The sequence below is a fragment of the Crassostrea angulata genome, chromosome 3, assembly GCF_025612915.1.
Source record: "Crassostrea angulata isolate pt1a10 chromosome 3, ASM2561291v2, whole genome shotgun sequence".
Taxonomy (NCBI): domain Eukaryota; kingdom Metazoa; phylum Mollusca; class Bivalvia; order Ostreida; family Ostreidae; genus Magallana; species Magallana angulata.
Window position 1 is genome coordinate 36,238,959 of NC_069113.1, and position 22,604 is coordinate 36,261,562.

A 22,604-nucleotide genomic window follows, 5' to 3' on the forward strand; every position below is an offset into this window, starting at 1 on the left:
AAAATAGAAACTTTAACGCTTTGCTAAAAATTCATTTCTTAAGTACAAAAAGTTACTAATAAAATTCCAGTATTCAAAGCTCCCAAGTCAATACTGAGCTAAGAGATTAGCAGTTACTTGACGCTGACATCCATGAAAATTCTCCAGATCTTGCATCCTGTATGCTATCTGACTTTTATTGACATCTCAACACAGGCTGACTGACAGACAGATGGACCAATCACGACCAGTGAACCCACGTACAATCTATACAGCACGTCCTCTTCAAATTTTCTGCTCCCAAATCATACTGAGAATACAATTGTGCATTCAACTGATGAATGTCTGCATTTAACATCACATCAAATTGTGGGTAGAAACATCTTAATTCAAAGACAATTGTGACTCTTGCCCCATTACCCAGGCAATTTCCAATCCAAAAGCAAGATGTTGACTGAGTAGGTGTTACAACAATTACCATACAATTTTGTAAACCTAATTCACCTATTGAATTCTGCTTCCTTGTAGGTTTACATATCAAGTATAAAGGTATATACAGGTCCAGTACAATCTCCAGATTTAACTATATAGCTTGAATAAGCTAAATAGCTTTATCAAGCTATTCAGAATAGCTTCATTTAGCTATTTTGTCATACATTTTTCTTAAATGTTTAATTTTTTCAGTATGTATAAAAAATCGCACTTTAGTGCAGTGATAATTTTCAACTTTGAACTGTTCTGTAAACAATGCATGTAAAGATTACTCAAAAGTTTGCGTCTCCTTAAGAGACTTTGCACTAAAAGTTTTGGGGCAACTGATTCATGACCACACAGTTACTTCTTGAATGAAATATAAAGGAGGTCAGTTATGGTAAACAAGATAATTGATTGGTAATAATTTATCACAATGAGAAGAAATCATACTTATCCACGCCTCATTGCACACAAAGTGGTGAACAGTTACCCAAACAATGGAAATATATTTTTTGCTTAAAAGCTGCAGTGTTAAAACTATCTTACATTTGGGTCAAGTTTATAATGGTCAGTGGCGCAAATATGAGTAGCAAGTTATTTGCGATTTTTCGTCCATTTCTTACAATTAATATTTTCTTCAAAAACTGCATATAAATAGCTTTATTAAGCTATTTTGAATAGCTTTATAAAGCAATATAGCTTTTTCAAGCTATATAGCTAAATCTGGAGATTGTACTGGACCTGATATACTAAGCATGTGATGAATGTCAGTGGTTTTCCTACTAATTTTAAACTGGGGCCATGGTCCATAGAATTGGGAAATTTTTTATTAAAATCTCAAAATGTATCTTTGTTACATTTTGATTATCAGCAAATCAAGCTTTAATTTATCATAGGGTCAAAGCCAAGAACCAGCCAGGTAAACCCCTGAATGTAATATGTGAAAAGTGTTAACTGTAAGTATGAAAAATTTTTAATTTCCTTTACCCAAAAATTCCCAAAGAATTAAAACTTTAAATTTTCGGCTCACTGCCTCTTCTGATATAAATGATTACCATGAAAATGAATGCTCTCTAAAACTCACCTCTTCAGACTCAAAGACATGGCACAAAATTTTGGCTTGTTTTTTCTTTCGCAGAGATTCTTCTCCTGGTGATGACAAGAGTCTTCTCCTGGCCATAATGACAAGAATGTCCCCTATATCAGCTATGTACGAGATGGTCCTCAGTGAATGGTCCATCATTATCTCCTGCCAAATACATTGAAGAAGTTAGTTGGATCATATCACCCCATCTTCACATCTAGAAATCATAACTAAAGTCCCACAGATATTCTAAATGCATTGTTGTTAACCATCTTGATATGTCAACTTCATACTGACAAATAAATATCTAATGCCCATTTTTAATCTGTCTTTTCAAGACATCTTTTTTAAAATGAGATCTTTCAAAGAGACTGCAATTTAACAAACAATCAAAATTGGTTACTAAAGGAAAATAAACTGCAATTTACAATGGAGAAGTTTCAGATTTAAGGCAGGTAATGTGATTCAATGAGCAAAATTTCATACATATCTTAACAATGATTTAATGTGCAGTTAAATTGTAATAGAAAAGGAAATGCAATTGACACTATATAAAAATTGATTGTGCAATGCATTTAAATCAATATAACCCTATGAGGCAAATCTGACTGGAAAATCACACTGTTGTAGACAACAAACTGTCATTACCTCTAAAAATACACAGTTTTTTGCATTAATGTGCTAGGTAGTTTGTCTAGGCCATTCTTTTTGAAAAGCTTTCTCTGTTCATACCAAGATATCAAGATGCCTAGAGGAGCATAGTGTAGACCAAACATAACAGTTGGGCTTTGGCAGGAAAGACCGCGACCACTACAACATGAAAACAAACAAGTCTAAACTATATACAGTTTACCTGAAGGTCTGTATTTAGCACCATGATTTTTTCTGTAGAAACAAACAGGTCCACTGCTGTACTGGGCTGATTCTCACCTTCTGGAGCCTACAAGCAGATAAAAGCCAGGTCCTAATCAGTCATCTCAGCTAGTAGCAGTAGCATGCATTGCCCCCCCCCCCCCCCAAAAAAAAATATCAGAAAAATGATATGGATAAATACATTCATACTGAGACAAAAATTATTCCAACAAAGGCTTATTAAACAATCAATATTTTTTTTGGAAGGGCATCTGTGAGGGGTTTTTTTCGGGGTTTTTTAAAAAAAATTTAGAGGGGGGGGGATAAGAAGATTTGCCTTAAACCATCTAAGAGTATTTGAATTGACTTTTGTACAAGTTAATGTTCCAACAGATTTGTAACAAGTTTTCTTGGTTTAGCATCATGGCTGGAAATTTTTTTGATAGTCATGGGATTTAATTTCGTGTCTTCTACTGTTACAGTAAAACTTGTTAGTACAAACATGGCTGTAGTGAAATCTTGAATGTAACATATTAATTTGAGTCCCCAGCAAAAGTTGTGACAAATCTTTGTCAAAATTTACAGTTAAAATGAATAATGAATTTACTGATATAGCAAACTGAACTGCAGTCCCCTATAGGTGAACAATTCTGGAATTTACATCTTTCATAACAAATTGTTCTCTAACTAAATAGTAATACTCGATGACATAATTGTCTGAATGAATTTATTTTCACATACATTTAATATTTTTAAATTTTCAATTTGATTATTTAAGGTTTCCTAAAAAAGATATGTTTAATGCTTCATTAAACACAAATGGTCCAAAAAAACATTTAAATAACAAATCTGCTTTGTTAATTATTTCCGAGATCATTATACTGTTATAAGTTATTACGAATATAACAAAGTAAATCCAATGGTTCCTCAGAATTCACTATAACCTAGCTTTACTTTACCAGTAATACCACAAATAGGCTTGTAATTTTACAATGTTTTTACAATACATTATTTGATTTCCTCTGAGCACAAAAAATACTAAGAATTTTTTTCTTCCCTTTTATAAATATTTCAATAAAATTGCTAGGGCTGGGACGATACTATACTTAGCCGATTCGGTACATATCACGATACATGAGATGCGATGTATCGATCCAAATATCGTCAAAATAAATACCATGATGCACCGGTGCATCGTTGGATCGTCCCATCCCTAAAAATTGCCCAATGATATTGTTACATGTTACACAGATATAAGCCCTATACTTATCATATGAAACAAAGTAACAGTATAATTACATCTGTCTTTACAGGAAGGACTGGGAACTAATTTTTAAATAGCATAGTTACAATGTCGCTATCTAATAAATACAGTCAATTTCAGAATGCTAAAATGTAATAAAAACTCAATATAAATCATGCCAGCAACTAAATTCACAGTATTTAAGTGCATCAAACTAAAGTTGCAGCTTTGTTTCTCTGTACTTAAGGGAGGTTTTAATGGTTCTTTCCACGAAGCAGTGCCTATACATAAATTAATGAATCACTTTCAAACTGATTTGTTCCTGCAACATTCGACACCAAAGTTTAAACACTCAACACTGCATAAAATCAATTTGCAAAGTGTTTTTGCTATGAGGGAAAATAATCTTTGAACAATCACATACATCAAACCTTACCAATTTTGTAGTTTTAAAGAACTATTTTTTTGTTCATATGAAAACAAACCATTAACATAAAAATCTCCTTATAAACATTTTTATGCCTATAAAAGCAATAATAACAACATTATATGTGCACTGTTTGAGTTGACAGCCGATAAGTGATCTCCAAGAAGACATTAACATCATGAAAAAAAAACACTCTGCAGGAATATCAAGATACTTTATCATCATGATAGCACTAATTAAAGGCAGAACCTAAAGGGAGAACCAAAGATGACTATGGAATTGGCAAATGATTTCCTGAATATTTGCAACAGAGGATAATGGCAGACAGAAGCAGACATTTATAAAACCTTAGGTTGGCTGTCCTCGGTGGCAGGCTTGGGAGTTGACTGGGCTGAATTCTTACAGAAAAAGAAAGACACGTAACAATTTACACCAAGAGTTAAGACAGATGTAGAGATTAGGTAAAGATTTTTTAAAGGCTAGATTACAACATACATTGTATACCCTTTTGCCTAAGAGAGGCAAATTTACCTATGGTTGTAAGAAAATATGACATGATGAAATGCATATTTAAGTCACATACTGCATGTAAATTCAGCATCATAATTTTCATAATGCCCTGAACAATATTATTCACAAATTTTTCAAAACACTACTGCCAATGTCAGAGAAAAAGTTCTACCTTGTTTGATGACAAGATAATACAAGTATTCTTATATTGTGCATTAATTCTCTAAACTTGGATAAAATATATCTTAAAAATATAAATTATGAACAACACATATACATGCCTACAACACTGCAAGCTATTGCATTCAAAATAAATGCAAAATTAAGATGATGATTCAGCTAGAGGTAAAACAAAACTGAGAAAAAGAATGAGATAAAATGACAATGAGCATGTGTCTTGTGACTGTACTGGTACCTGGAATTTGTTACCAAAATGAAGTGATCCCAGTGTCTGTAATAAACAAACATCAATTGATTGGTGCCCTGACCAGGATACAATATACAACTCTAGTTTGCATGAGATTTTTTTGACAATAAGTTAATTGGTGGAGCAACCAAGACTGGTTTTGCTTAAGATTTTCAATTGAATTTTTTTTTATTGATTGTATTGTGAGTATTGACTATATTTACATTACCAGTAATAGAGAAATTCTTAATTCCCTTTCTTTTTTAAGTTGGTGAAATTGGTTAAAGTATTTGTCTTAATTTTTCATAATCACTCTATTTTTCTTTTTGAAGGTTTCGTCACATTGTTTGCACGCAGGAAATTATCAATATTCTGTGAGTAATCAATCTAAATATGCCTCTGCATAATTTAAGATGTCATTTTGGGAAGCACTGACTGCTGATAATTCATCATTAGCTCACACTATGTTTGCAAGATATTCAACATGCTCTTTTTTCATTCTAACAGAAATGAAAGTATGTGTACTGGTGCATTTTACAAAGGTTGCTTGAGAAGTTGACTGGCACAATGAATCAGGAAAAACAAATATGTTATTTGAAAAATTGTGTTTGTTTCATATGACTACCAATACATGTACTTGATAAGTTCACAAAGTATGAAGCATATTTCAACATTAAATACAATGAAGGAAAAACATGTAGTACATCTTTCTCCAGCAGTATCTAAACATCTTTCTCTATGATTGACTTTTATGCCTTGCACTAAATTTTATTATGAAGTTGTGTTCCAAACTTTTGTTTTTGTTTTTTTTAATACTTTTTACCTGTTGATTTCTATCTTCAACTACAAAAGCTGTAAGATTTTAATCTCATTAATATCTTATATTTATATTGGTAATAAAAGTGAAATTATCATTATATAAAATGAAAATAAATGATCCAAGGTGTATCTTTCCATCTATTCCTAAAGCTGCATATTTTTATAAATCATTAAAAAATAACAATTTTTAACTTAATCATCAAAAACATGCACTCATTTTATAACTATGGACATTTTAATGATTTCAAATTCTATCAAATACTGCCAGTAGAAGAGAATTTGTACAAGTACATGTATTACATTTTATTGAATAATTGAAATCATGCATGAAGAGAAAAAATGATCTTAATCCCCTTCCATTCAAAACTAACTTTACTACTATGTTCAAGTATATGGACACAATACAGTCATTTTGAGTAATTGACATTTTTACACAAAAGAAATGATGAAGAAGGAAATGTGTAGCTAGAGAAGAAAGTAAGTTTTCCCATTATACACAATATTTATTTTTCCAGAACTTAAATGCTTACTCGTAAATTCAAATAATGAGTTCAAGAAATACAATCAATTCACAATTCCACACCATGATTTTCTAATCCAATTTTGATTGCCTACAACTATGAAAATCAATCTAATAAGAGTTTTCATCAAAACAAATCCAGTGTATTGTTCATGTGCGACATGCAAATGCAAAATGAGAGCTTTAGCATGTAGGTGGACTACAACATCTACACCACACAACAGTATCACTTACCGAGGCCTGCCACCAGAAGCAAGAGGAACAATGCACTGTACATATTAGTATCCACATCAGAACATGGTCATTCAATTAAGTTCCATACTTTTTCCCCCATTTTATTGTTTCTCATTAAAAATTTGAGAGGTATACATGCAATGCTTAGATTATTTCAACCAATCATCTTATATCTCTTTGCATCTGGAAAGGATAGGTTAGGGAAAGATCATATTCATTCATAATCATACATGTTGAATTATATATGTTTGCCATCAAAAACACAATACATGTTTATCATGAAAACTTTCTTATTAAAAATCAGTCCAATGACTAGCTTCAATAATGAAGTTTTTTGACCAACATTTCCTGGAGTTATTAAGCTATGTTTTTCTTATTTTTGAAGTGGTGTTTAGGTAAGTGAAATCAACGATGCCATCCATAGATAGCTGCAACGATGTGGCTCTCTCCCTTTTGGGGGGAAGAAGAAAACAAATACTAATTTTATTACTGCAGGGCTTAAATATATTTCTGGAAAGAAAAAATTTCATAATTCAAAACCCCTTACACCTTGTTTAATTGTTTGACCAAGCCAAACATCTTACACCTCAATATCCTGAGAAAACTACATGACATAATTTGGGTCAGAGACATCTACAAAATGAGGCATTCAAAATAGATCCTAATAAATTGATTTAATACACAAGCCTGGGGTAATGGTGAGGGTAATCCCAAAGTTATGTGATATGGACATTTCTATTAGCATTTTTCCAATTTCAAGAGTCTTTGTGTCCACTGCTACAGATTTGGGCAGCCAAACCATGATAGCCCTTATTACAATCCTTAAATCAATATTGTTGAACACCATATTTTTCTGCTGGATTAAATCTGTGATTCAATTTGACAAAGCATTCACCCCCTCCTCTTATTTGTATTTTTTGGTAAGAAATCAATGAGCATTCAGAATATGATGGCATTGACGTGTACCATATAAACCACTGGAAGGTAAGAGATTCAACTTCTTGGCAGCAATCAACAACGATGCAAACAGTGTGAAAGAACTGGGTATTGAATTATCATAAGTACTCAGAGACAGCTTGCTTTCTCCTAATCAAGACACAATTTTCCATTTTCTTTAATGGGAATTTTTATTGTAGATTGAATCCTTTATTACAAAATTATCAACTCTCTCTCTCTCTCTCTCTCTCTCTCTCTCTCTCTCTGTGTTGATAGTATAGTAAATCAGACTTGAAACTTGAAGACCAACCAACAAACAGAGGCTCAAAGATCAAGATCTCTCATTACAATATGTCCAGAGCTAAATAAGCCATGCACAATGTCATTATGTATAACCCTTCACCTTATTTGAATGAAACACATTAGCTAACTAAGCTTTTCTTTATAAAAATTCATAATCAAGAAAATTAATAAAGAAAAAGTATTACTTAAATTATCCTTTAGAATAGTGTATTTACTATGTATTACTCCTGTACTTTAATCACATTTTATTTTATTCATTAAAGATACAAGAAAAAATAATACATTGAATTAATTTGATTAGAAACTTCAGTAAAAGGTAATTTTATTCCAAGTAAGCCAATCTGGTTTATAGTAAGCAAGATACTGGAACAGAATCAATATTCCAACAATCTGTCACAGGCTATTTAATCTAATATAGATCCCATTTCCACTACATACAGAGCCTAGCTTTCTTCATCAGAAGCCTCCTCACCTTAATTCTCCCGACAGCCTCCTGAGCTTGCATCATCCGCATGGCCTTGGATGGCTGACCTTCCGAGATCAGCTGAGTTGAGCCAAGGTACTGGGCTCGAAACAGCACGCCCTCAATCAAAACTGATGGATTTTCAGGATCATGTATGGAAGCTGAAAGAATAAGGGATATACAAGTACCGTATATGTACTTCTTAAAAATTTCATCAATCACAATGTTAGAACTTTGATAGTTCAAATGTTAAGGCACATGCAACCATTTAAAGCAATTAAATCAATTATTTTGATGAAGCAAAAATAGTAATCAAGTAATTATGGCACATGCTTTCCTTCTTTCTTTGATGAGTTTCCTTAAAATCATGCTCAACTGTCTTTAAATTACAGATGAATCAAGCGCTTAAAATATAATTCTATCTTTAATGAATAAAATACATGGGAATTTTATTTTTTTAAAATCAAATAAATGAGAAATAATTTAACCTTTTATATTGAGTTGGATATGAAAGAATGACTTAGTTATAAAAGTTTTGATATACCGATATTAAGAAGTTTTGAATTGAAATAAATTTAAAAAAAATATAATGTATGGCAAAGAAACATATGCCAAATATATATATATAAAGAAATTTTAGTAAATTTCAATAAAGAGAAGAGATGTCTGTTCTATTGATGCTCTGTAAGCATACTTTGCTTACAGACTTAGCTATAAAGAAACAACCTTAGTTATACATGTACATGTTGCATTTAACAACTGACAGTTTGTACAAAAAGAGGGATAAAGTCTTTCCACCACCAAACCCTATCAACTGGGGAATCCATGCTTTTTTTCCACCAACAAACACAAAACAGCTTTAAATATAAACACAAGAGTTTGGATAACATTTGAATTTAGTAAATGCCAAATTAACTTCTTGACACCAATGAACAGAAAGCCCAAGAAACAAGTATAGCTTCACAGAAATCTGGTGTTAGTACAAATTTGAAAATATATTGCTTGATAACACATTAGATACATGAACACAAGCTTCCAACACAGAGAAGGAATGGTTATGGTGCCTGCACTTACCACAAATGAGTAATTAGCTGATTATTAGTAATGAGCTCCATGATTCAGTGCATGAAAAACAATGGGAATACAGATGTTACTTAAAGGATATACAAAATCTTCATTCATTGCCACATCACACAGAGAAATGCAGGTTATCATAAGCACTGTTAGTGTTTTATTGCATTTTGTAAGTTGTTTTTTTTTTTTTTCGAACATGTATTCAATTAAATGTTATAAATGTAAGTTGGGACAAAGAACAATAACTCTCACAAGAATTCCACATCATTTTCACAAGAGGGGTTACAACACAAAGAATTCATAGAGAAAAAAATCTATTTGCTACAAGTTTTCAATGCTAATCAATAAAGAGTACAAGTAAGTTTAATTCAATAAAGTAAGCATTAAGCTTTTAAGCAAGATAGAACAGTTTAAATTGTGCAAATCTATAAAAAAGAATGTAACTTTTACAGTCTGAAGCTTGATCATGAAGTGATTTCCAATAACTCCTAATTAAAACTATATGGGGGAATCTTATTATGTGACATTATCAGAACTTTCAATATCATTGTTCATACTGTCTCAAAAAGTGAGCAGTAGTTGGTCTTTAAACTATAATTTCTATACATATATGCAAGAGGCTGGTTAACAAAAAAGTAGTGGGCCCCAAAAATGTTGCAATAAGCTTGTGTAAGTTTCAAAAAAGAAATTGAGACTTTGATACTATCCCTTCATCTAGCAATCCACTTGGATCAAAATGTGCGAATGGAGGTAGATACGTTGAAGAAAAAAAAAATGAAGAGTAATCTACACACTGAGTGATTATAAGTGAGGCGTGTCCATCACTTACCGGGTGTTTGGCTGTTCGATACCAATGTCAATACATGAGCTACCCAATGAGCAAATTTGATCAAGGTCAATTCAATTCAGAGTGGCTGCCGCTTTATTTAAATGCATGATGTAGAGAGAATTTATTTTCTATTGATTTCATTTATTGGTGTGTTTGTGTTTTTCTTCTTCTTTTTTAAAATTAAGTTTGCTACTTTAGCTCAACTTTAAACCTTCCTTTCTAGTTTCACTATTAATAATTTTTGTATAATAATTAATCCCCAAAACATGACCTTATAAATAAATTAAAAAACTTGAACACTTCACATTTAAATAAAATGTAACAGTTACGTCTATAGTACATTTGACAATATTTACATTTGCAAATATGTTTCCTTACATGAACTTATAGAATAGAGCAAACGTTTAATTCTGTGTGAACTATTTCATGACATCACAATGATCATAGCACATGCTTATCGCTTATTGGTTGGATTACTGTAAACATAAAATCTGTGTAATTGTAACGATTCTGAACAGTTTTTTTCAAATGTAAGTATAAGTATATCGGGATATGAACTTGGTTGGTACGTGATCAAATCTTTTGAGAAGCCCTTTGGGCTTCACAGGATTTGATCACATGACCAAACAAGTTCATATCCAGGTAAACTTTTTAACTTGCTGTTTATTTCTTAAGTGACTAAACTGGTTGAAAAATTACACTGAACTTCAAAAGTATTGTTAACAACAAGTACTGGTAGAAAATCATAGTTTGCTTGGCAAAAAGAAACTGATTTTTGAAAAACATTGACAAGAAAATCTTAAAAGGTTTATCTTTATAAATCATAATTATGAAATATAACAATTTAATACTGTGTACAAGTATGGTATACATGTCATTAACATAAATGGCATCTTATGATGTCCTTTTATTTTTTTTCATTAGTCTCAGACATACATGACCATAACATTAGGTATGAATGTAATAAAATGAAATTAAATAATCCTTCTGGTCATACATTTAGAGTCTGAAGTTATAAAAAGTACCAAATGTAACAATGATATGACTTTACATATTAGGTCACCAGGTTTGAATAATTTGTTTTGTTGTCCCACACACTGAGTCAGGAATCCTAAAACTGTCTTGTTGTATAAAAATCACTTATTAGCAACAATAACAATCATATTGTTGTTAAGATGAAAAATCACAATCGATAACTATATCTTCTGACTTTAATAAATATAGGACAAAATATTGATATTTTCTTGGTTACTTTGATAATTGGTATGAACACAAAAGGACTTATTTACTAACAATCTACAGAAATGTAACACTGCCTGTATCACCTGTCCATATCTTAAACAGTCATGTAATCTCCTTTTCATATATCCAACTTTTATTTTTTAATACAACAATAAATTTATAAAAATCTCGCAATTAAGAGCCATATTAAAAAAATCTAATTCAAGTTAAATATCAATGATTAAATAATTACTTTTACATGATTTCCCACAATATGAAAGGATGGATATGTATCCCAGTTCCGAAAATTGAAAATGACACATGTTTAACCCTTTCTAAATGTTTAAGCAAAACAGTAGATACAGGCAGAGTACTGATTCACTATGTTGAAAAGTGAAGATATGGCAGTGAGTTGTTGGCCCGTGAACAGACATCTTACCTGAGGTGGTGGTAGAGAGAGACTAGCAGCTACTACAGAAACACATTGCCTGTGCTAACACTGCTAGTAGTTGTAAAAAACACCACTCAAGTAATGTGAAATTGATAGCTTACATGACTCACTCTCACCTTCTTTAGCTTTCGTTCTTCTTTCTTCCTGCTAAAAGAAATGAGTTTGTCAAACACAAACATTTGAGCAGCAGAATATTAAAAGCATAAAATAGCTCGCCATGACAGTTTATGTATTTTATGATGGTCGTAGAATGATCATGCACTCCACACATACAAAGATGAATATAGCATTAGTGGGAGAGAATTGCTCGCATTTGTTTGGAAACTCTTTTAAATGAGATAATAAATTTTCTAGAATACATGACTGTTTACAAATTACAAATCTTTAGTAAACTACAGATACTTTCTTCATTTGTTTTTTTTTAATAAGAGAACTTTATGAGACACCACACCAAAAATAGCAAGCAAGCAATATAGCATTGATGTGGCATCGAAAAAAAAAAATTAAACTTAGTCCTTATACTTTTGCATATCACAATAATTCATCTAAAATTGTACACATAAATCTTTGTCTTTGACAATCTAAGCTTGATCTGTTAATCAACTTCAATACATTGTACATCCAAAAAATATCAAATACCATGTTTAACTTAAAAATTACTGGTAGCAGCTTGACCAAATTTTTGAAGTACACGAATACTGTGAAAATTGTACAAGTCAGTCTGTTTCTTTTCAAATTAATATTGAGTCACAGGGACAAAAGCTCACCTGAGCACTTCTATTAACAGGTGGTTGAGTAAGTTCTGGTATGTCAACTTTGCTATCTTTTTGATAGGGTTTTTGTAACAAGACATCTGTTTCCTCATCTGTGTCAAAATCTGAAAAAAAATCAATTTCAAAATCAGAACACAGAGCATAAAGCATAGTTTTTTTTTTTCCACACCGATTTATTCTTGTTTGGCCTAAATTTACAAACATGCTCAGAGTATGACTTAAAGAAAAATTTAATAAACTAAAATTTGTGTAATAATTATGATAGATGCAATTCATTCTATTGATTTGTACATGCAAGCAAAATTGTTAATTTCATTTGACAACATTTATCATGTCAATTCAATAGCAAGGCATTCAAAGTTCAAGCATTTTCCTAGTAAGAAGAAACAATTTATAAAATACTATATAAACGAAGTAAGTGTTTGTGAATAAGCCTATAAGAAGATGCCATATATAATACTTGGGGAGTGGATACAATGCTTGTGAATACCTCCAGGCTTTTGCTTGACATAAGATGTTTTAGAAGGTGCCTCGACATCACTGCCATAGTCATCAGTGTCTGACTTAGAGTTAAGTCGATTACGCTTTGAGTAGTTATATTCATTTGAGTCTGAGCTACCGTCGCTTTGAGTCTGAGTATGACCCGAGCCATTTACAGCCGGCTGTCGGGGGCGTCCATGATCGAACGAATCGTCGCGGGGGAGGGAGGCATATTTTTTGCCCTTAATGTTGCGTGTATATTGCACTCCTTCCTCATCATCATCATCTGAATCATAACCTAGAACAAAAGAGTTAAAAGCATGCACTAGATTGAACACATACATCATGCTTAGACATGTATATGTAAAGTCAACATTACATGAACACAAGGTCACAAAAATGCAGATCTACTTGTAATACAGTTACATGTTTCAACATTCAGTGAGACATTGCTTGGGGAGTTTAAGTAAGTAAAGATTTTTTTCTTCATGTACATTGTATCATCATTCAGTTCTTGCTGCACATGCTTATATTATATCATTGCAGTTTGTTGTTGATATTGTTTTCAAAATGATGATTTGATTTCTCGTTTAGTCTAAACAGTCATTTAAGCGTTGTTCTTGAATAACAAAAGATTTACAGTACTTAGCCGCATGTTCTACAAAATACAAGTTTGTCAGAAAGCTGGACTTTTTTTTTCAATCATGTGGGGTAAACATGTGTCTTTTGTTAAGAACTAAGAAGTATATACAAATGTTTGATTACTACTATAAGATTTGTTTTCAAACAAGTTTTGTGACGTGTACTAAAATTTAAAATAGAAGACAACTGTAGAGAAGTAAGAGTTTCCATGCAGAAAAATGTATAAACAAATCCTTAGCCCTCTCAAGATATGTATATAGTGTTCAACATTGTTTGTGGTTAATTATTATAATCATGCTAATTGAAAAAATCATACCATCATTACTTAATTTATAAGAATCATAAGTATAGGATTATTTTTTTTAATCTACAAGTCTTAATCTGTCCGCACTAACTGAATATCATAAAAATAAACATTTACTGGTAATAATGCATTAATTGTTAGTACATTCTATAAATTGCTAAAATTTCTAATGTCTGATCTATCTGAACTATCTATCAATGACAACAACAGCATTTTAATGACATTAGACTGACATGCTCTTGGTGTAATTCTTCTCCTCTATAAGAAAATGTGCAACTAATATACACAGATACACGTACATCACTGAATTAGTACCAGACCAAAAACAGTCTAATTCTAAATACCAATCAAATTTGTTGTTCCTAAAAGTCTGCTCTAACCTCAAGTTGATTTTTTTTTTCTAATGAAATTTGAGGATAAAATTAACAATTGTTTTCAATCTAAAATCTTGATGTTTTAAGAATACGAGAAATTAATTGATAGTTTTTATGATGTTTTTTAAGTTGAAAACCATGATCACAACTACCGGTATAACCCTTGCTGTTTAAAACCAAATGAAAGTGATGAGGATGGGGGAAATTATAGCATAATACTATACATTTATAAAAAAAAAATAAAAATGATAATTTAACACATTTTCAGATAGAAATACCCAAAAGAGAAAATTATTATGATACATGAGAATGAGAATTGATTTGTGAGTATCAGTTAACATTTTTACTTTATACTATATTATAGTTATTTTAAGCCTCTATCCATTATTTTAAATATTAGCATTTCACAATTGATAGGCCAGTTTCCCTGTTAATAAGGTAAACATTGCCAGTACATGTACTAAATTCATGAACTTTTGAGATACATTCAACTCTCTTTCCCCATAGCCTGCAAATTTACTAGTCAGCTGTTGCAGACAGACTCATTAAAAAGTAAATATCCTGGTTTATTCTGGAAAGATTTTTTTTAAATTTTCATAGACAAATGTTATGCATTTTCATTGAAAGAAATGTTAAGGATTTGGGAGCAGTTTTAAAACTGAACACTAACTATGAAAACCAAACTTTACATACTTATTAAAAAGGTTTAGTTCTTTCAACTGGAAGAGAGAAAAAATGGCTCTCAAAAACTGTGAAGTTCTTTTCTTAAGTTTCTGACCATTCATCTAGCATGTTCATAACCCAAAAGCATTTTTTGAACCATATTTAAACAGAATCTACATTTTACAGTTTATCATGTTGAACAAAAGAAAACCCACCAAGAAAATGAGGCAAACCCTGGTCATAGAGACTCTTTGCCCAATCAACCTTTATTGTGTATTCTATAAGAATAAACAAGATCCAGACTGTCATACCTCTAGGAACCTGATATTTCTTCCCATCATTCCTGATGTACTGATTCTCCAATAGTTTTTCTTTTTCGTTCTCCATCTGAAATACTGTTTACAGAGACAAGTAAAGCATTCATTCACCAAAACAAAATACATAAAAGTTTGGGCTTATTTTTATCAGTATTTAAAGTACTTATAACAGAATTTACAGTAGTTCTCTCCAAGACTCCCTCAAGAAATACTTTAATTTCAAGTTACTTGAATTGGACAAGATGAACAATAATTGATGTACCCCTTTCCTCTTCCCTGAGTTTTGTGTCCTCTTGCTGGAGTCGCGACAATTTTTCTTTCACACTCTCCAAGCTCTCCTTCTTGGTTTGACTGGACTCTTCCCTGCAATGATTAAAATTGAAACAAATTATTTACAAAAACCTGATTCATAATTACTATTTTATCATCATGTTTTCAGTAATAACCTTAAACCTTACCTTTTTACCCAAACTGGTTCCTCCTCGTCTGGGTCATCTTTGTAAGGCTGAGACACAGTCTTGCTCTGTTGAATAGCAGTCTTGATATCAGCTATGGCCGTATCGAGCGCTTCCCGTTTGGCTTTAAGATCCTCCATAATGGCTTTGGTATCCATCTCCTTTGGTTTGCTCTTCTCTTTAATACCATACTCCCTATCCAGGTTTTCTAACTCCTGTGCTATATCAGCCCTCTGCCTAGATCTCAGCATGGCTGATGGGGACTTGTAGACATGGTTAGAGCTACCTTCCTCAGTGTCACTTGCCTGGCTGCTAGATAAGCCATCCTCTACTATAGGCATTCCAATGCCATTTTTCTCCCCATCAGATATAATACTTTCCACCTCCACACTATCACATTCAGTGTTTTCTGGGGACAGTGAAAAGGCCTGCTTCTCCTCTATCTGGGGACTATCAGCTGAATCTAAGGGAATCTCTGTTAACATGTCCTCACTTAAATTTTGTATTGCATTTGTATACTCTATGTTTTGTAGACTATGAGATTTTTCTGGTGAATTCTCTCTTGAAAAGTCATCAGAATTTGAGAACCCACTGAGAGTCATACCATTTTTCTTGGCCTCCTCTGCACTAGAATAAGCCAGTCTCATTCCAACATACGAGTCTCCATCTTGAACTCTGGCATACTTAACATAGTCATATTCATTTTCCACTTCATTACCAGGGGATGATAAACTATTCACAATATTTCCCTGATTATCAATTTCCTTCATATTTCTAGCATCAATAACCAAGTCCTCCTCAAGGTTTTCTTTTACATGGGGTTGTATGAAACACTGGGGTCTCACGTTGGCCATTTTCACCAACTGAACAACTTCCTCCTCCTCGATTGTGTCTTCAGTTCGATTGCCATCACTCGTGTTACTTGAATTGTCCCCTGTTTTGTTTAAGCGATTGTGTGTTGATTTTTCTAACTCCCGTTCAGCACTTGAAGTATCCCTCCCACTCCCTACTGATCCCTCCCTATCACTTCCACTGCCCATGGACCCCTCCCCTACTCTACATGCCATGCCTGGTGACTGTTTCCCAGACCTTATCTTGGGCTTAGCTCCCTGTGCACTAAAGATTATACTATCAATGTCTTTTTCATAATTCTTAACTTCTCCCATCACTGGAATGTTATTCCTAATTTCCAAGCTATTTCTTTTATTTACTATTTTATCACTTTGCAAGCCTTCTGCTTTACCCTCCCTGCTTAGAGGAAAGCTACTTTCACTTTCACCTTTTGCAACTGACTGTCTACTAATACGATCTAATTCATCTTTAGTCACCATGGTATCACGTCTCTCACTCCTCACAAACTCTTCACACGCGTCCTGCTTGCACTTTGACGATATTGCACAGGGTAGGTCTTTAATATCACAGCTTAGTGCCACTTCCTTGGGAAAGTCCACAAAGTCTGAGGGAATGGAGTCTGTGCTGTCTTCACTTTCCTGGCGGGATAAAACAACTCCACTTCCCTCTCCTTCCTCCAAGAGGTTCTGATAAGACAAGGTGCTGATTTCACTTGGATGTCGGGAACTCTCCTCCTCAAACTGCACTTCCAGACTGAAGTTATCGCTGCGAGGGGAAAACGGCCGTCCGGATGGGTCACCTCCACAAGCCCCTTCTGCCAGATATGGCTCTGACGGCTCTGGTTTCACATCATCCAAGTTGATCTCATCCTCGATATCAGACATAATGTTGTTTCACACCTGCAAAAAAGTCAAATCAATGTGGTCTATCACAGTAGTAGAATTATAAGCACTGGTCTCTTTTACTGGAAATCCCTTGGCGTTTAAAGGCAATCAATATTATTGCAACATGTAACATTGGTTAACAGCATTAGAAGGAAATACTGAGAGACTTCTATGTTGAATTACTAATATTGTCTCGATCAATGTTGCTTTAATAATTGATTTCCTTATGCACAAGACTTTTATACATGTGGTTCTTGAGGTTTTTCTAACAGAATTACTGCACTATTTTTGGTGAACGTTACTTTCCATAAAATGGTATAAACAACCTCTGGAGTCAATTTTCTTTGCAAATCCCAGTAATGCACCAAGCTTTCTTATCAATACTAAAATCTCTAAAAAGTAGGCTTTGCTTCAAGATTTGTGTAATGCATGCTCTACCATTCACAACAAAATACTCATCTCTGTCCATTTAAAAGAATCTTTCTTAAGAAGGGTACTCAATTAAACAGTTCATAAAATAATAATAATTTTGAAATAAATATCAAAACTAATAAACAAAAAAAGAAACATTTTGAGTCAATTATCATTAAAATTCGCAGAAAATAGGTTCAGGTACATATCAAATAAAGATCACAATATGTTCAAGTTCAAAATAATCATAAATGAAAGATCAAATGATATACTATATCACATGTTTATGAAGCCTGCAGGTGTAAATTGTTAGCATCTTTCTACTTTACCTGTCTATATATGATTTAATTATTTATCATTTTAATTCTACAGGGAAAATATCCTATAAACTTCATAAATTTTTGCTGATCCAAAAGATTCAACACTTTGACTCTTAGCAACATGCAACATGAAGCATACATTGGTAAATTCTCTCTATGAGAAGTTCATGCATTTACCTGAGAAGTGAGCCTGGACACACCTTTCATCTGCTTCACACCATCACCATCCTAAATCTGTGTGGAAAAACAAGAAAATTCAACATCAATAAACCTATTCCATACCATTCAACTACAAAAAAATGGATGACAATAACATATAATTATTTTTCTGCATTGTCTTTAGTCCATCAGATAGATACATGGTTCATGCAGTGTGTCTTTTGATGCAGGCACCAATCTGTTTCATACAAATTTCTTCTTTATGAAAAAAAATGCACTGAAATATCAGATATTGTTTCTCTGACAATCCCTCTGTACAATCCTTGTGATAACCATGGCTAGTGTCCAGTTTCCACATTGTATTGATTCTAGTTTTACTGCCTTCCCTTTTACATGTATTAGCATGATTACAGTGCTATTAAATTGCAGAGCATGGGAAATTTGAAGGCCATGCAGAACAAACTTATCAATAACCTCTGATGCTACATGCAGTATGATGACAACAGTCTTCAACATGAAGTCTACAGATATAATCTTTTCAATTATCTTTTCAATTAATTCACGCCTCCCTTACCCTCTGTCTACATAGCACAATTATTTTTTTAACCAAATTTTCAGAATTCAGATCCATTCATCTTTTTGTAACAATGAAACATTAAACAAAAAATTCAGTCTATGACTCGGATGACTCTTATTCCTAATCACAAAACTACAATTACACTTAATTATTTAATCTAGGAACATAACTAATACTTCTTCTTTCTATTTCAAAGTTATATCAATCTGTTGTTTAAGTTTAAAAATAAATCATATATCATACATTGTTTTAGAAAAAAGAATGTCATTGACATTAGTTCAATGTTATTTTTATTGTTGATATATTGCTGAATTATAACAGTACCTTTTCAGATCAGAGTAACAAAACTCTAGAACATAATTAAAACCTTGAATTTTTTTTGCTATCTATCAAAAACAGGAAATGACATTGAAGCAGACATAGCAGAACACATTAGCAGACTGTATCAAAGCCACAGTGCAAAGGTTAAAGTGATCATGATGTAAACACAAAACTATCATGAAGATAGATATTTCCACAATACAGCAGTCTCACTATCTAAAAAAAAATAAATCACCATTTCTACTGAATTTTTGAAAATCTAATCAGTTATTGATTTTCCATGTTTCAGAATCAAGAGAGACTGGTCTCTGCAGTTGTTCAGACCAAATACCCTAGGTGCAACAACTCTTTGTTACTCATGTATCACTTGTATTGATCATAGTTATTACAGTGCACAGTCAATGGTGCATCATGTCGCTGTTCTCTCACAGACGACAGGGCATCAAATATTTAACCTGTCTTTAATTCAGTTTTAATTTAGATCAATTTTAATATCACCTGTCTGAATTATAATAGGTCAGCTTTATTATTCTGATTCAATTTAAACATTTAAACCAGGCACATATATATATACTTGTATATAAATAAATACATGTATAAGCAAACAAGAATAGCTCATAAAGTTAACATCTAAAAATATTACACTCAAAGTATCATGGTCCATCAGTACCATGAAGCAATGTAAACATCATATAGAGATTTTTATACCATGATTTTAACTTCTTACTCATTAGATTAAGTACATTTATTTGTTTGACAAAGGAATTGATCTTAATTGTTATCTTTACCGATTATTTATTTGAATACCGGTAACTAAGCTTGGTTAAAATTTTAAAAATTAAAATGAAGAGATCTATTGTGAATGCCAGTAAGCGTAGCAATGGTTCAACAATCATCGAGTAAATGCAGATGAAAGCAGACTCGACTGCATATGATGCTTTTCCTCTGGAACAAGATTGTAAAATAGAAGTCATGGCCAGTCTGACTATACTTATAGTCAGACCACTCAAATGCAAAATAAAATAATTTTCTGTAGATATTAACTGTCATGAATACATTCTCTAACAATAGGTAAAATAAAATTTTATAATTCTAATCTCAAAGTACACATTTTACTGGTTTATGAATATTAAACCATTTTCAGTACTGAATTAAAACATAATGTGGCTTGTGAAAAATTATTATCAAAATTTAAAGGTCACAAGATAAACTTTCATTTTTAGACTTGAAATGGATAAGCATTCTAAGAAGGAATCAAATTTTTTTTAGGAATTTTGACCTCTTTGGCTATTTCTGAAGACAAAACTTTCACGTTTTACGCATGAAACATGACGTCATAATGTAGACTGAGCACACAATGTTTAGTTTATCTTTGACTCATGATTTGTGTAGGCAGGTCGATCCTATACTTTCTGCGTTTCAAACCATTTATTTCTGCTCTTGGCCTTACAGTCCCATTGTATATATCTTTCATGAAAACATTTTGTTTGTTCAAGCAATTGTTAAATGTTTTCTGTAAAAAAAAAAAAATGCTTGAAAACAAGCTGTTTAATAAATGTTAAAAATACGAAAATGGCAGGGAAAGGTTCACTTTTTTATGCGATTTTAGGCATTTAGATCAAAATGAAAATTTTCAAAAAACTTCATAAGTATATCTGTACTAAGGAAACAAAGAATAATAGTAACTTAATGATGTTTATTATAGGGGCTATATTTGGCCCGTATCATAAACATAGTCCTTTCAACAGTTCAAGTTCCTTGACTGGTGATTTTTTGATAACCATGCAGCTGCACCATTATCTACAGTCTTACAAAATTGCTGTCCTTTCTTTCCTTAAAATGTCTTCAGCTATTACAAAATGTAATTAATAAAGTACATTTTGTTGAACATATTATACAGTCTTGTATTAATTTATAGGTGTTGAGCATGATCAGAACTGTGCATAAAACAGCTTGTTCAGACTTTGGCTTCACAGACTGCCAAAGGACTGTACCAGAGACATTATCCTAGAAAATATGTCCCTGACAGTGTATATAGATCTGAACATGTGCACATGACATGTGGTACAAACCACAACTGACAGCAGCTGCTGTCCTCAACCCCCAGCAGATTTAGAACTCAACTACTCACATGCTTTCATTCAAATTCCATTATATTAACCATATAACTATATTTTACCATGTACACCTTATTAACATTCCATTGTTCCGATTTAGTTAGTCACCAATATTCTGCATACATTCTTCAAAAAAATCAATATTTCACTATCCCAGTGACATCATCAATATTTACCGTTGTTTCTTTGCATTTGGCTATGACATCCACGTTATCCACAGCACTAAATAAACGAGACGGATCAATGCATATGATTTTCTCTCACAACTTCAATGAATTGGTTACTTTCATTAGAAAAAGTGTATTTATTTATCTCAGTTGCCGCATCATTATGGGTTCAGTACTAGTGCTGCCATCTAGCAGACGAAAATGTTGACAGGAAGTGCGACGATTGAAAAAAGTATCATAAATACAATCTATTAATTTTGATAAGAATACATGGTAAATAAATATTTGGCTCCATTAACATAAAATAATTTGATTTTTTTAAAAATTAAGAATATGGGCGAAGATTAATTCAAGTTTATGTCTTGATTTCCAAATAAACTTATCTATTTTCCATTTTTGCCCGACTTTATAATTTCAAAAGTAAATAATATTGTAAAAAGTTAATTTTGCGAATCTTCGCAGATTTTGATTAAATCCAATGGTAGATTTATTAATCTAAAAAGAAACATTGAATTGTAAGGGTCTTTTGAGGTCTCCTTTTGTCTGAGGTGCACAACTAATTCGACTCTAATACATTTCGCACCCTAAGCGCACACATTTGAAATTGCGATTGATTAGTGAAATGTGTTTATTGCTGGGTTGCTGTTTGTTCTTGTGGAGATAACATAATTATAAAATTACTTGAGATATATAATTTTGATATAATTCTACTAATGATAAAGAGTTTAACGTTGTTTAAAAATCATATGTCTTCGCGGCAAGCTGAGTATCCGACTTTTCAAGAGACAAACAAACTGGATTTGAATTGATTATTGGCAAGTTGGGATGCCTGTAAATTAAAGATTTAAATAAAAAATTTTACTGAGGTATTCAGGCATTCATCAAGTCACATCATTTTTTTTCAGTAGAATTTTAATTAAATCAAAGATTTTTTAGGTCGTTCCACGACGGCATTTATTCTGA

The 22,604-nt window shown here is 32.3% G+C and overlaps 1 protein-coding gene across 12 annotated transcripts in view; it reads right to left on the reverse strand.

The window, feature by feature from the left end:
* The window catches only part of LOC128178794 (amyloid-beta A4 precursor protein-binding family A member 1-like), a 36,434-nt gene extending 14,606 nt beyond the window's left edge, over positions 1 to 21,828 (reverse strand). The window contains exons 1-12 of one of the 12 annotated variants that reach the window (XM_052846143.1): positions 21,651 to 21,828; positions 18,478 to 18,534; positions 15,837 to 17,584; positions 15,641 to 15,741; positions 15,373 to 15,456; positions 13,089 to 13,376; positions 12,593 to 12,702; positions 11,942 to 11,969; positions 10,154 to 10,192; positions 8,260 to 8,381; positions 2,391 to 2,477; positions 1,538 to 1,702 (exon numbers count right to left, since the gene is read on the reverse strand). In XM_052846143.1, coding sequence (XP_052702103.1) covers positions 1,538 to 1,702; positions 2,391 to 2,477; positions 8,260 to 8,381; positions 10,154 to 10,192; positions 11,942 to 11,969; positions 12,593 to 12,702; positions 13,089 to 13,376; positions 15,373 to 15,456; positions 15,641 to 15,741; positions 15,837 to 17,569 — 2,757 coding nt within the window. In that variant the 5' untranslated portion in view covers positions 17,570 to 17,584; positions 18,478 to 18,534; positions 21,651 to 21,828. Of the gene's footprint in view, positions 1 to 1,537; positions 1,703 to 2,390; positions 2,478 to 8,259; positions 8,412 to 10,153; positions 10,193 to 11,926; positions 11,973 to 12,592; positions 12,703 to 13,088; positions 13,377 to 15,372; positions 15,457 to 15,640; positions 15,742 to 15,836; positions 17,585 to 18,477; positions 18,535 to 21,650 lie in introns of all 12 variants that reach the window. The other 11 variants (XM_052846142.1, XM_052846150.1, XM_052846146.1 and 8 more) reach the window with 11 other exon arrangements.
* Positions 21,829 to 22,604: the final 776 nt, after the last annotated feature.